This window comes from Helicoverpa zea, chromosome 31 (assembly GCF_022581195.2).
Source record: "Helicoverpa zea isolate HzStark_Cry1AcR chromosome 31, ilHelZeax1.1, whole genome shotgun sequence".
Taxonomy (NCBI): Eukaryota; Metazoa; Arthropoda; class Insecta; order Lepidoptera; family Noctuidae; genus Helicoverpa; species Helicoverpa zea.
Window position 1 is genome coordinate 2847328 of NC_061482.1, and position 14872 is coordinate 2862199.

General features: G+C 39.8%; 1 protein-coding gene across 1 annotated transcript; it reads right to left on the reverse strand.

Moving 5' to 3' along the window:
- Positions 1-50: 50 nt before the first annotated feature.
- On the reverse strand, positions 51-7748 carry LOC124645019 (angiopoietin-related protein 4-like). Its single transcript, XM_047184748.1, has 8 exons — positions 7244-7748; positions 6287-6440; positions 5424-5510; positions 4663-4828; positions 3958-4222; positions 3404-3530; positions 2747-2906; positions 51-1659 (listed from the first exon to the last, which is right to left on the reverse strand). The coding sequence occupies exons 1-8, from the start codon at positions 7746-7748 to the stop codon at positions 1489-1491; spliced, it is 1635 nt and encodes a 544-aa protein (XP_047040704.1). The 3' UTR covers positions 51-1488.
- Between the last annotated feature and the right edge of the window lie 7124 nt (positions 7749-14872).

The window sequence follows — 14872 nt, forward strand, 5'->3', positions numbered from 1 at the left end:
ATATAATATTTCTGGCAGTATAACAATACAAAATAAAACTAGTTATATTTGTCATTCATCCAGCAGTTTGTGGCACTCTACAGATCAACATGAGATGCTCGATCAAGCAGACAAACTGCTTTAGAATCAAATATAAATAAGTAACATTCTAGTCCTATTTCCATGTTCAATGATAGCTTAAACTTTCTCGACTTCGTATACAAGAAAATTGAAAAAAGCTATGCAATGTATGCATACATAACAAGCTAAACCGAAAACTTAAATTATATATAAAAGCTATTATACCAACAATACTTATGTAAGATTTTCTGAGTCCCTTCATTCTTGAAAATACAAAAATAACGACATTACACCGCAACGAGTCATTTATACAAAAATATACAGTTACCAAAAAGTCTGCAAACTTTATATAATATACATATTTTATATAATAGATATTTACTAGTCCGGTCAGGATCTACACTGGGAAGTGTGTGTTTCAAAAGTAATCGAATATGCACATTAACCTTCCGCTATTGTTATATAAGGTTGAAAATGACGACAACGTCATTTATTTTTGGTGAAATAAAAAAACAAATCGGTCTTCATTAAGGTGAACGCTTCGACTGATAAAGGCAAATTCAAAATAAAAGGCTTTTGATGATTTTTACATAATTATTTGAATTTTCCTCCAGCAGTTGAAGTATTCACAATAAATGGCGTTGATAGACAACTATAAAACCGAAAAATTGTTGGTGTAATCCTGATGCCGTATATCCGTAATAAAAAAAAAAAACAAAATCTAAAAATAAGTAACTTTGTCAGGATTCTAAAACGCATTTTTGCAAATGTGTGTTTATTTGGCCGTACACATTTTTTTTTATTTACGATTGACGAAGAATTTACTAGCGTAATAAGCCTATTGATAACCTTAGTAGGTTCGAACTTAAATAGGTATAGATAATGGAACGTGGGTGATAATGATAACAAATATAAAGATAAAGTAATCTCGATCACAGTTCAATTCACACCTATCATACCGCTTGATACAAGATCCCAACTGAACTATAGATAAAAAATCATAAACACCAGTAGGTACTTAAATAAGCATTCATTTGCATTTCAAAAGGCTTAAATTGGCTATTTTTCTTGCTTAACTTAGCATTTTGTAGGGCGCTACTTTCCAACGCCTGACCAACTAAAATTTAATTTGATCGAAAGTCCGGTAGGCGATGCTATGCTGAGTTTAGATGAAGACTATTTTTAGCGCCGACAACAGTGTCTAGACGATGCCTTTTTTCATTTTTATTTTATTTGGGAATGCCTATTCCTATTTGGGAAAAATCGTGTTCATCTAAACTCTGCTAAGTATATGTTTTGGTATATACGAAGCGGAGTTAATTTCATACGATGGGCAATTTAATAACTAATCAACGAAGTCCTCATGAATGTCACGCGCTGGGTCGGCAGAGGTCCGAGGGTCCGGGAGGTCTTCAGTGTCAGCGCCGCTCACGTGTAGTTGGGGAAGTAGGCCTCCGCGGTGTCGTCATACCTGTACTGACTGCTGTTGGGGACCAGGTCGTACCTGCCCTTCTCACTCAGTGTGCGCAAACCCCCCTTTTTGGGTACCTTTCTCAGTTTCTCAGGAAGGGGTCTCAATTCCGGACTTTCTACAATTTTCTGAAAATAACATTAGCTGTTCGTTCTTTTGCTACATTTGTCAACGAGTGCTCTTTTACGTACAACCATGTTCTTGTGCTGTTTAAGGAAAGTACAAAAAACCAAATGAAGCAAGCGCAGTATCTTCCAAAGCTGTTGCACGTTTAGTTAGCTTAAAGTCCCCAAGCCTTTCTGGATATATAGGGCATCTGGTGGCTTGCACCAGCTACGTGCTTTTGGCGACCGGCACCGATCCCGATTTCCTATTAAAATATACATACTTAGATATGTAGAATAATAATACATAAGTCGGTTAGCAGGTACTGTCCAGGTGTACCTATATTAAATATGTGTTATTGTATATTATGTTACTAGGTAAATGTTAGTTAAATACTTGATACAAAAAAGGCCAAAATTGGTTGCGTAATTTCAGCCAAATCACACCACACATCATTCCTAAAAAAATATCAGGAATTCAGGAGACACTCCAGACGTTTTATTCGCCGCACAAAAATGTTCTCTATTGTATATGATGACATGCATATAAACATAAAAGACACGCGCAAAAACGTAACCCTCATCTTAGAAATCAGGTTAAAAAATCTTTTATTTCCACCACAATCACTTTAAAAATGCATGCCAGGCCCCTACAACTCTCTGAGCAAGGCTGTCTACTTACTCGGCCGGGAACGCGAGGAGACAGTGGCGAGCAGTCGTATTATAGTACCTACCGAAGTAATATCATTTCAGGCTCTGTTCTAGTGCAAACAATATAAAATCCTCAGTATGCAGTGTAAGAACAATATAAATTCATTTTAAATAAGCATGCATGCAGTAACATTTTACCTTTCCTACACCACTGGCGTAGAGGCGTAACTTACCATTCCATTGAAATAAGAACGCCTATTTGTATCAAGTATTTTAGTATAAAGCCAGTTCTGATTGCATCCAGCCAGGGCTGTATTAACCGGTGAATAAAGTAAGGTCCGTTGTGCGTTGCGGTCCCATGGAAAGGAAATTTTTTGGTCCATGTGGCCCAAGAGATCAATGGGTACTAGGGCAATTTGGCTGTGGAAAAAGGTACCTAAATATACAAAAGTTACATTACCCTGCCGGGGTCCATGTAATCTATAGGTTTGCTAGCCGGCAGCGGTCTGATCATCATTTTGGTCTTCGTCAGCGGGAAATTAGGACCCTTGAACGATATCCAATATATAGATTGTCCTCGGTTTTCATCAGTCGACATTGAATATTTTCCGTTTAGATTACTGAAAATAGTAGTAATGAATGAATTACTAGGAAAGGGTTAGACAGAAGGCGAAATTACTTACGAAATCAAATCACACCTCAATCATTTACAAGTTCCTGGAAAATTGTTCAAAAATAAACTCAGTTCGTCTACCTAGATCAATAATTTATATTACGTAGGCAAACTATCTATTCACCAGTTATGGTAATGTGACCTAGAAATAAAATTGCATGTACCGCAGATACCCATAATCTTGTCGTTTGTATCTATTCACGAGAAGTGAATTGTAAACTGTGTTATTTTACTAACTGTTAGCCGTGGATCCACCCGTGTCTTGAGGGAACTATTTCCCTCACCAGGATAGGAAGTAGCCTGGGATATCTCGAGCTATCTTTGTACCAAACGTTTCAGAGATCAGTTCAATAGTTTTGGCAGTTATGATTTGTAATCCTGGTCTCAGGCATCCCGCAAGTATGAATACTGTGTGCTACTATTTTTTACAAAATGATAGTTTACCTTTTATCACATTCTTTGTACCACCAAGCTCCGCCGTGTTCAGTTGCACAGGCACCGTCTTTCCATTCATCATTGTCAACGTCGTAAGTGGAGAACTTTTGACCAGCGTGATACGATAGCGAGTCGCCTGAAATTCAGTATTAGTTTTCAAATAATAACAGGTTCCATAAAAAGACAAAGGGCCACTCTTTGATAAGATTGGTTGACTTTCAGGTTTCTATTTATCGCTTCGGAAATATGCCAGCTGGAAGACGTACAGGAACTCTTAATGACTTAAACTCCACACACCCACGGACGTTAGCTTAACATTAGAGATTTCACCATCACCCATTTTCTCCCACTGTTAACATAATAATACGTCCGGAGCGACATTTACGTGAATCAATCACGAACTTCCAGGCTACTGCCTGCTTTGTGAAAGTTCATAAAACTCACAAAGAGATTTTGGCTCGACCCGGGAATCGAACCAGCGACCTCAGTCATAGCAGTCGTGCTTGCGACCACTAGACCAATGAGGCAGTCGAATATAGATAGTCAGGCTATATTATACATACCTGCAGTTCCATAGAAAGTGCCCAACGTGCTGATCCTGTAACCCTCATGTTCAGGACCCACAGTGAACACGGAGTACCCAGCATACGCGTCCTGGTCGTGCTGTGTTTCCATCTCTATCCTCAACTCGTACAGCTTCTGATTAGTCAAGTAGTTCAGCTTTTCCAACCCAAGCCAGAATTCTCCAGCGAGATTACCAAAACCGTACTCGTAATCTGACCAGCCCTTGTAGAAGTCTTGGGAACCGTCGAAACGGTTTTGGAACACCTGAAAGGTTACAGTTGTGGACCTTTAGTCTTGCCTGAAAAGGTTTATGTCGAAAAGATTGTGTGATTCGATCCACTTTAATGAATTCTTCGCAAACAGCATCATCAACAAATCAGTTTTGAGCTAAAAAGATTATAATTTATGAAAGTTCTCGTAGGTTTCCTCAGGCTACAGTATTGTGATTTACAGGCCTACATTTTAGGCTCTATATATTTCATAGTACATATATATAAGTATCCAGGGTATCAATAGTAGCTTTTATTTTTAGCTGCACCCGGGAAAATTAGAGGTACAACCAATTTCTAGGCTAGGCAACACCAGTACCCATAATTGCCTGGCAATTGTGGTGAACGGTTACCTACAGAATGTTATAAACATTCTGTAGTTAACCGCGATTTTTTTTTCTAAATAACAAAAAGTTATAACAATAACAATGATACCGTCCAGCCTCCTCCCGCAGTGGTTAAGTCGCAGAGCACGTAGAACGGTTCCATGTCGTCGGGTCGTATCTTGTAGATGCCTGACACGTTGAAGCCCTGCACCTGGATCTCGTGGCAGTCTGTGGGGTAACGCTCTGACCGGTCCACCCTGCCACTCCTGTTAACACTTTTGAGAAGTTTTTCTATGAGTGTTAGGACTTGGGCATAGATATAGAACAGTAGATCGTAGGTACATCATTTTTGAGTGACTTTTTCATGTTGCTTTCCTCAACCTAAATCTCTTGTTGTTGTTTTTTTTATTTTGGTCATAAAACGTAAAGTATTGATGTTCTCCTAGCCGATTATCGGCTACGGCGGCTGTTCTCATGAAAGGAGAAGTACATCACAAATGGGAGAGCGTTGTTGGCGGAGCAGAAGCGGTGGTGGACTTTGTCTAAAACCCGCCTACTTTTCCTCCTGTTTCAAAAACGCGATCGCAACATTCCCGCAGCCCCGGTGATATTTGCAGCTGATGACTAAAACCAATTCGTTATAAGCAACGCGCAATGAAATCAAACAACCACTTAAAACAATCGTTTAGGCACTCAAGTATTCCGATTATCGAATTACAAATTCAAAAATATTGTTACGTTAGCTTCGGTTCGTACAAAATTACTATAAAAGCGGTTCAATTATGATAACAGATACTTGATTAGTCAAAACAAAGACACGTGCGGGGCAGTACCGAATGTTTAACAATGGATTTGCGACAAACAACTCACCTGCACTCGCATTTCTTCCCTTTCTGTTCTCGAAGAGTCTTCCTAAACTCTGTGATCAGGGACATGCCGTCTGCTGCGCTGTCTAGCCTGGCACAAGAACAATCAGATTATCTATTAACAATGTTTAGAAGAAACCTATAGAAAACAATGCGTTTAGACATAATAATAATTGCTACGAGGCTCATTTTCTGCCCCGGTGGCTATTCTTGACGGATCAGCTATATGGGCCGGACATCAAATGTGATGGATGGCCAGTACACCTTTATGTGCACCCTGCACGGGAGTTTACTTTGACTCTTCGTAAAAGGATCTTAAAGAATCTCAGAATAGACCGTGTAAAGCAGTCGCGTTGGTGATTACTGGACTGACGGAAGCTGTTTAAATAACCTAGAACCTATCAGTTACCCTTGTGACCCAATTAATGTCTCACGGGATGAGAACAAAACTGTAAATAAATAGCTAGATAGACAAACATAGCTTGAGACCCAATTGTTTTACTGTGACACAATTCTCACAAACTGTGAGAATATTTACTTGTTGCCTACAACCTATTATTAATTTATTTATAAAGAACTATAGTTCATCACCGTGACTTCATTACTGGCAGTCCACCCACTGGACCGCGCTCCGTCGCGTAGCGTGGGATGGCAGATTTTTCCCTTGCAATTTCCCGCGCGTTTCCGTCGGCAGTGTGTTGTACTAAGGGTGATTTCTATATAAATTGACATACTTGCATACAGTGGTAGAATCTGCCATCAAACTACGCGACGGGGCGCGGTGTATTGGATGCAGCATATAGCCTAAATTACATATACAATTTTGTAAAACTAAAACACCAGAAGAGCTAAAAATTTTTTACTTACTTAGTGGGGAACGTTCTCGCGTACTGTCTGTTCTTGACCTCTGATATAGTGGTCACTATGGAGTCCACTCCACCCTGGATGGTCTTCAGATGATTCTCCATGATCGTGAGTCGCGAGTCCAGGTTGGGGTCCATGCGGTACTCTGCACTCTCTGCTGAAGGTATACGTACACTTTTATCAAGGGAAACTTATATGTATGAAGCAATGAAGCAGTGCCTTAACATGGAAAGTATTTTATGAATGTAGGGAAAAAGATAATTAGGTACGTCGGCCATACTTTTGCAAACCTACTTTAAAAAAAGACAGTTAATAGCTGGTTCAAAAGAGGCAAGTCAAAGACTTAATAGAAGGTTCGTCGTTGAGGTACTTAATACTTTTATGATAAAAATGCAGACACGCAATAGCCCAGACAGAAAACTTATAAGTGCTTGATGAAATGTCATTCCAGACTTTTTTCCATTGAACTCCGTAGTTTCGTGATATCATCCTGAATTCGCTGGTAATTGGCAATTATTACATAGGGACTTAGGCACATAGTAGTAGTAAGCACACAGGTGCACTTCCTGATCTTCCATTGAACTCATTGTTTAATATGAATCAACGAGGTGACTAAACTCAGTATTGGCAATGAATGATCCAAATATTTTGGTTTAACTTTGTATTATTAACGAGACACCTGTGTGTCGAGGACCTCCGATTGCCTCCGAATAAATAAAAATGTTGATAAAGCACGTTTAACCACCTTAAGATGGTTGGATGGGATCTAACCGAATGCATCTGAGCACCTACCAGTGTTTTTACAAGAAGCGACTGCCAATGTGACCATGTGTGCCAATTGTACCTACTTTAATTTTAAATTGTTATTTATGCTATAAGTTAATTGTTTTATTTAGTTACATTATCCAAAACCACTAACCACTAAAACGGTTTTGTTATCAATAAAAAATAAATAAATACCTAATGGACTTGACACACCAGTTCGCTGCATAGGAACCTTCTCCACATAGAACTTGATGGAATTCACGTCAGACTTCAGTGACATCAGACTGGTCTCCATCTTCTGAGCACAAGCTGTTTCACTACGAAGAGCTTTCGAAATCTCGGTGAGAACCTTCAGAATTGCATTTGTCTTCTCGTGAACTTCAATGTCCAGCCTGTTGAGCCGAAATTCTATGCTATCAACTTTTTTGAGATATTTTTCACTGGAAGTGATGCTTTCCATGAGCTTTTCCAAGACAGCTTCGTTGTCATTCTGCGCGGAGCTTTGCACCGCCCGCGTGTGGTTCTCCCGCTTCCTGGTTGACAGCATGGCGTCATTCAGTTCGTCCTCATAAACTTTCTTCCATAAAGCTTTGTCAGGTTCGTCGTTCTTCCGCCTTCCTCGTCTGTCCCTGGCGACTTCGCAGGACACGGTGGTGAGAGCGACAAGTGCGATCTGTAGTAACGTAAGGTTCGGGAACATAGTGCGGTGTGCGTTCCACGTGCGATGTGAAACGACTGGCGTACAACTTCATCGTCGGTCCGACACCCAATAGAGTTTACAAAACTACCACACAGCTAAATAAAAACATCGCGGAATGAATGCTTGAGTAGTGAATCCCGAGCAAGGTGATTCGTACAGATTTCATCTGACCATTGTTGACACAAATTGTCACATTGTTTTGATAATATTTACTAAACATGAATGAACTACAACTACAATTATACGCTTTCTTTGCACGGGCTTGGAATATAGTTATAGTAAACGTACCTACCTAGTTGCTAGGAGGAACGGATTCTTCACGATGAGCAGAGACAGATAGGCATTTGGATTTGGCAGAACAAGCATTGATACGTCAAATAGTGTTGCAGTGGCAGATGTTTATTAACCAACTTCAAACAAAAGGAGGAGGTTCTCAATTTGTCTGTTATGTTACTCGATTTCTCAATGACGCCTGGACCGACTTGAAGTTTATTTCTTTACATGAAAGAATATTTCGTAGTTGTTTAACGTAATTATGGAGACGCTGAGAAATCGAGGGCAACTCTTGAAAATTGTCAGCACGAAGCGTAAGTCAATATGACCGTGAAGGTTTGGACCTTACATCATGATGGAGAGACGACAGAAAATTAACGATCCACATCGGTATTTAGCTACTACCACATGTTTGGGCTCATTTAATTAGTATAGACGAGATCTTTACTCCGAAATGTGGTTTGTCTACCATACCGTACCTACCTGGCAATAAAGACAAGGCAACTCCGGTTGATAGAAGCTACCGCGTGTTTGGACATATTTTATTCATATTGATACATACTTTCGACCACTATGGGTTTTAAAAATATTACAGTTTTCATTCTACCTTCACTTCACACACATATCTACTATCACCTAGCACGGAAACTGTATATACATAAATCTTATCCAGCATTTTAATTAAATCTTTGCTTACGTTGATATCAATAATAGCAAATGCATGTCGTCGCTGTGAACGCGTCAACACAGTGAAATTGCAAATTTCGAAAACAAGCCTGTGTATCCAGAAAGGGACCTAAGTCATTTAGGGTGCATCTACACGGTGCAAGAAGCTGGCACATACGCAGGTTACATTTTTTTTTTAAACGTGCGGGTCCAGCGACTCGCGCATGTACCAAATTAAAAAACCCACCCACGTGCTTCAGTCACTAGCCACTTGCGCATGTTAACTTGCTCCAGCTACATGCACCGTGTAGATGCTTCCTAAGCCACGGTTATTATATTACCACCTCCGCAACTTTCGTACCTCTGAAATACCGTCATTGGTATTTTCCTTAGAAAAGATATACCTACGTATTGTTATTTATTAATATATCCTATGTTCTTAATTTTGGATATGTAAAGCTCATCGGCCCATTTTTTGTAATACCAGAGATCGTTGACAGATGTCTCCAAGAATCCAAACGCGCCATTAGTTCAATCGTAATTGATCGTTTTGGTCAAGCCCACCGTACGAATTGAACCTAAGTACAAGAAGGCGCCAGACCTACCCCCGTTATGGCATAACCGCTCATCTTTCCCTCCGTGGCCCTGTCTTTCTCGTTCCAAAAGGCACATTGGGAGTTCACTGTAGCCGAGATCCCACTGTCGCCATAACGTGCTCTCTGATGCATGGGTATGAATCACTAATTTCCAGACTTCAAGCTGCATTGTGACAGTTTCTTAAAACAAAGCGATTTCGGCTAAACCCAGGAATCGAACCCAAGATCCAGAGCGTAGCAGTCGCTCTAAGATGCGACAGCTAAATAGCCACGAGCAGCGTGTTTTTTTTGGCATGTCGAAATTGTTGAACTTTTTGAATAAAAAAGCGATACACAGTAAGCGGTTTCATTCGCGTTCCGAGTGAATTACTCAATTACTTTTGGTACTCGGATTATTAAGAGCAAAATCAGTTACTAAAAGAGCGCAAGCGGAGCGAGTGCGATTCATTTACCTGCTTCCTTCTTTGTGTTCTCAGTACCGTACATTGAGCGCACGATCGAGTTATCTCCAAAAAGCATCTCCAAAAAGTACGTCTGGCAACGCACAAGTAAGGAGGTTAGCCAACTGCGCAGGACATAAATTTATTATAGTGCACAAGCATTTGCGCAGACACAAGTGCGCTCACTATTCCATCACTCTCATAGCCCGGTGGGACGATAATAACGATTTTAAATAAGATCAGAATGTGTCCGCAAGTTATCTGATTTATCCAGGCCCTGCTGCCTCCACGAAGCTCCTCTCACTGACATATAAATTAGCTTGATCTCAAGAACTAAATATGTCTATGTGAAAATAAAACTCATTGTTTCCAAAAAGGTGTAAAACAATATCACGGGCTCGAATCAGATTATTATTTATTCAAACAATCATCTGCATACAAAACATAAAAAATTCGCCGAAGATTTATTGGGGTTTCATAGCTGTAGATTATTTAATTCAGTAAGTAGCTAACTAATCTATACTAATATTATAAAGCTGAAGAGTTTGTTTGTTTGTTTGAACGCGCTAATCTCAGAAACTACTGGTCCGATTTGAAAAAAAAATTTCAGTGTTAGATAGCCCGTTTATCGAGGAAGGCTATAGGCTTATCAGGGTTCGTGCAGATATTGCGGGTGAAACCGCTGGCAAAAGCTAGTAAGTAATAAACTTGGCGTTATCATCGCACAGGCTAGATTTAGGTAGGTACATCCAAATAGGTTCTCGTTGAGGCTCTTACCCGCTCCCTATAAAAAGTTAGGATACGACATGGGTGGTTTCTTTATTTGAGGCCCTCATCGCTCGCTACGTTTAGGGGTTAAACCTAATGGTGGGTCCCATATTCACAAGACCGATTATTTTTTACACGTGGTCGTGTATATTTCCTCATACACGTTCTTTGCTTAAGTATATTCAAGCCAAGCTCAGAAATAGATCCTACGACTAGATGAAAAAAATACTTATAAAAAACGGGGTGTACCTAATACAATTACTTTTCTTTCCAGATATAGCATTAAATATAATGTCATTACTTTAAGATATTTTTTTGATGCTATATCAAAAAAATATACCATGCTGGATGCGAGAAGCCGAAAATCGATCTCAGTGGCGTGCACTTGGAGAGGCCTATGTCCAGCAGTGGACTACGATAGGCTGATGATGATGATGAAGATATTTTTACACTGCGCTGCGAAAGGGAGCCCGCAACGTCTCATGACTATGCTAACTCCATCCTAATTGAAAGATATAATAAAAACCGGCCAAGAGCGTGTCGGGCCACGCTCGGCGAAAGCGCCACGTTCCGAGTCCGAATGCCTATCTGCCTACCTCCTCAACCCAGTGATCGGGCAACCGGCTACCCCTTGGTAAGACTGGTTGTCACATTTTCTGGCCTCTGGCTACCTGTAAAGACTGCCAAAGTGAAATGGCAAGAGTCACTGGCTTCTATTTACTGAAAAATTTTCACGCCAAACATTAGGCCAAATATTAGGCGTGCGAATGTCTCAAAACTGATGTACACATAGGCATACTTTCTATTCTTAAATGGAAGACAATACCACGGAAGAAAAGTCTTTTCCACGGACAAAACAAAACATTTAGGTCTGGGATAAATGTCACTACTATTATGATTGATATTGTTGTGTGTGAAAGAAAGTTTAGGTATCATGTGAATGATTAGGTTTAGGTAGTCTAAAAGTCGATTTGACTAGAAACCAACATTGTGAGATGCTGAACAAAACATCTTGCACCCCAAATTAAATTGGCAATAAAGCAGAACCATAGGAATCGAAAAAGTATCTATAGCGTAGTATCTGTGCGCAGGAGGATGACAGGTAATCTGATGATGTTAAGCGTAGGTACGAGTGGTGCCAAGCACAGCATTGTGCCTGCGTGTGAGTTAGTGTCTATCAGCTAAGATGAGGAATTTCTGTAAGCAACATAATAAAATAATTTTCCTTCGATTGCCGCAGTTGTAAAAATACATCTAAATTACCTACCAATTGAATTGAATTATACTTAGTTGATAAATAATCCATTTGAAGGCCAGCTAGTCTAGTAAAACTAACTAGTTAGTCGCTCCAAAGGACTGGCTTTTAGTAGGTCGACAGTTTAATTGGGCTCTTTATATCATCATCTCCCGAGCCCTTTCCCAAATATGTTCGGGGTCGGCTTCCAGTCTAACCGGATGCAGCTGAGTACCAGTGTTTTACAAGGAACGGTTGCCTATCTAACCTCCTTAAACGTTACCCGAGCAACCCCATCATAAGATTGGTAGTCAAACTTACTGGTTGCTTACTTCCCGTAACGATTGCTTAAGATGTTCAATAACTTTAAATAAAATCAAAAATAGTCATCATCCTCAGAGCCTTTTTTTCCAACTATGTTGGGGTCGGCTTCCAGTCTAACCGGATGTAGCTGACCGGATGAATGACAAAAAAATTAAGAAACCCGTTTTTCAATTCCACTGTTTATGGAAATCAATAAAAATTATCTCACGATCGCTGTAATAAAATCTTATAAACGGCACAAGTCTGATGATTGAGTCATTGATTGATTTTTATGGGAATAATTGCATTTGAAGTTATGAATACATCTCAGATTCATCTTAGACTGAATGGTCTACATCTGATGATCTGGTGTATTTTTTTCCGATTCTCAGGGAATCTTGATTTACAATAGAATGTTAAGAGTGTAAATAACATCTACGGACCTGTAACTATACCTACGAGTAGGTGTATTTATGAATCATCATAGTTCTTTGCCTATAGACCTGTTAGATCTCTAAGACGGGAGCTGCATGTTGCTAATGGCAGATGCAACTGCTGTTGTCGCCTGTAGCGACATTTAGACGGCGCGCAATCAGTTAAAAAAGTGTTTAGTAAAAATCATCATTATTAATATTTTAAAATTATTGTAATTTTATATTTCATTAGTATAATTTTTATTCAATACTAGCTTCTGCCCGCGACTTCGTACGCGGATCCTGTCCCTTATGCCAGCGACTACGGGGTCAGCAAAATCAAAGATCTGAATCGACTGATATTGGATTTTAATTCAATATTAATTGCTCTCAATTGTAGTAGTATTTAAGTTTTCTGTAACTGGGGAAGGAATTGTTTCCTGAGATACAGGCTAACCACCTAGTTCAGGGGACAGCGCTTCTGTGTATTGTGTCATATTGTGGGTTCAGTAAAGAGTTTAAAAAAAATTGCAGCAGTAGCCAGCTGTGTCCACCATTTTTCCAATTGTCAGTCGACTGCAAATATTTCAAGAGTGTATATGCATCGCAGATTTTCGGAATGAGTTCCATTAACGAAATAGAGTTGATACTGAACTGCTAACTGCAGCAGTTAATTATAAATTGAATAATTATCGTAATTAACAATAAAAATAGAGCATAGATGACGGTTTATGATGAAGTTGTGAGTGATTTTGGCAACTATATAATCCAATTTTATTACTGACAGAGAGAGCTGACGACGACTGCCACTGATCTTCGAAGTTATAATGTTGATGGCAGCCGTTGACGCGTCAATGGATGCAGTCAGCGCGTCGACAGCCGCAGTTATCTCTACTGTTAGCAACATACCGTTGTGTGTTAGAGATCTAGTAGATCTTAGTATCTTTCCTATGTAGGCTTTTACCTTTCCACTGAGCTGAGTCCGATTCAAACTCACTGATTTAAGCCCACCCATATTCCTTATCTGGAAGGCCTTTCTGATTCAAGTCCCGGTAACTCTTCTAACAATCCAGCAGGCCCGTCATAATGTGGGTTTAGTGGTACCTTCAATTATGTTTAAATATGGCAAAAACTGATAACTAGTGAAACATCGATGCTCCATCATTTTCATCCCGTGAGGACGAGACATTGACTCAGAGCCCTTAGGGACTACACACACTTATTCAGCTCTATTCGCGTTTCGCTGAACGGTTTTGGTCACACTTATTCAGTTCTACTTCTATCAGCGGCGTACAGCGGCGTAAGAGTGTTATCGCCGCTAAAAGCTTCTATCTACTACGTACGGCGCTGCATATGCTGCGAAGACGGTCAGCTACTCAATTAGTATTGTGCCCTCAACATGGACAGTTCTATGTGCGATATTTTTGTCGTTTCGTTACTTGTAGAAGACATAGAAAAAAATAAGCGTAAAAAATTAAAACGCAAACGACAGTGGGTCGACCCACTTTGGGTAAATAGAAATTTGGTTGGAGAATACGCGACATTGGTACCCCAATTAAAACAAAATAATACTAAATTCAAAGAGAATGATACTCATAATAATTACGTAATAATAAATCAAATCTATCCAGGAGATATGCAGGTTGCAACTTGTCGACAAGGAGTTGAGAACCATACGTGTGCAGCGCTGTTCCGCCCCATTCAGCGTCGAACGCGGCGGAACAGCGCTGAATGCGGCAGATCAGCGCTGATCTCCATCTAAAGCACTCGCATGATAAACACATTTGTTCTCATTTTATACTTGTTTGCCGCGAAAGCTGAATACACGCGGAAAACTGAATGGATGCGTACGCGTCTCCATACAAAATCGTTGTTTTCTATGGACATAAGCTGAATAGAGCTGAATAAGTGTGAGTAGTCCCTTAGACGTTCCTTTACTAATATATGTAAGTTAAGGCTTGGACCAATTTAGGCTCCGAAAGGTCGCTGCCTTCGACTGCCGACTCCCACTCGGAGCAAGCATCGTGTCATACACAGAGATAACACCCGGGCGTTTCCTGCGGCCCGGTCTGATGCAAGTAGGTAGTCCGAAGTCATTGAGTCCGATGAGGACCAGTGGTAATAAGGATTAACGGCGCCATGGCTCTTCCAAGTCCCCAAAGATAATTATTGTAGCATTACCCCATTTGAATAGTATTTAATAGGTTTTAATTATTTATTTTAAAAAACATTGTCTAAGTAGGTATTTTGTATTTCAATATTTTTTAATAAAACACTTTCTCTAAACAAATGTAATGCCTAGTATTTAATTTCACTTTCAGACATTTCCGATTTCCACAATGTTACTTAGAAATTACTTAGGTATAATATTTATTTATGACTTCTGATTGCCCCCTTATCTTATGCACAGAATCCTGATTAACGCCCAGCT

What these genes read in the sequence shown, in the direction of transcription:
- LOC124645019 (XM_047184748.1), bottom strand. Translation starts at nt 7,748, where the DNA reads ATGTTCCCGAACCTTACGTTACTACAGATCGCACTTGTCGCTCTCACC. An exon ending in TGGTGTGTCAAGTCCATTAG is followed by an intron (nt 6,441 to 7,243) that starts GTATTTATTTAT and finishes GTATACCTTCAG; the next exon opens with CAGAGAGTGCAGAGTACCGC. An exon ending in GCGAGAACGTTCCCCACTAA is followed by an intron (nt 5,511 to 6,286) that starts GTAAGTAAAAAA and finishes TTCTTGTGCCAG; the next exon opens with GCTAGACAGCGCAGCAGACG.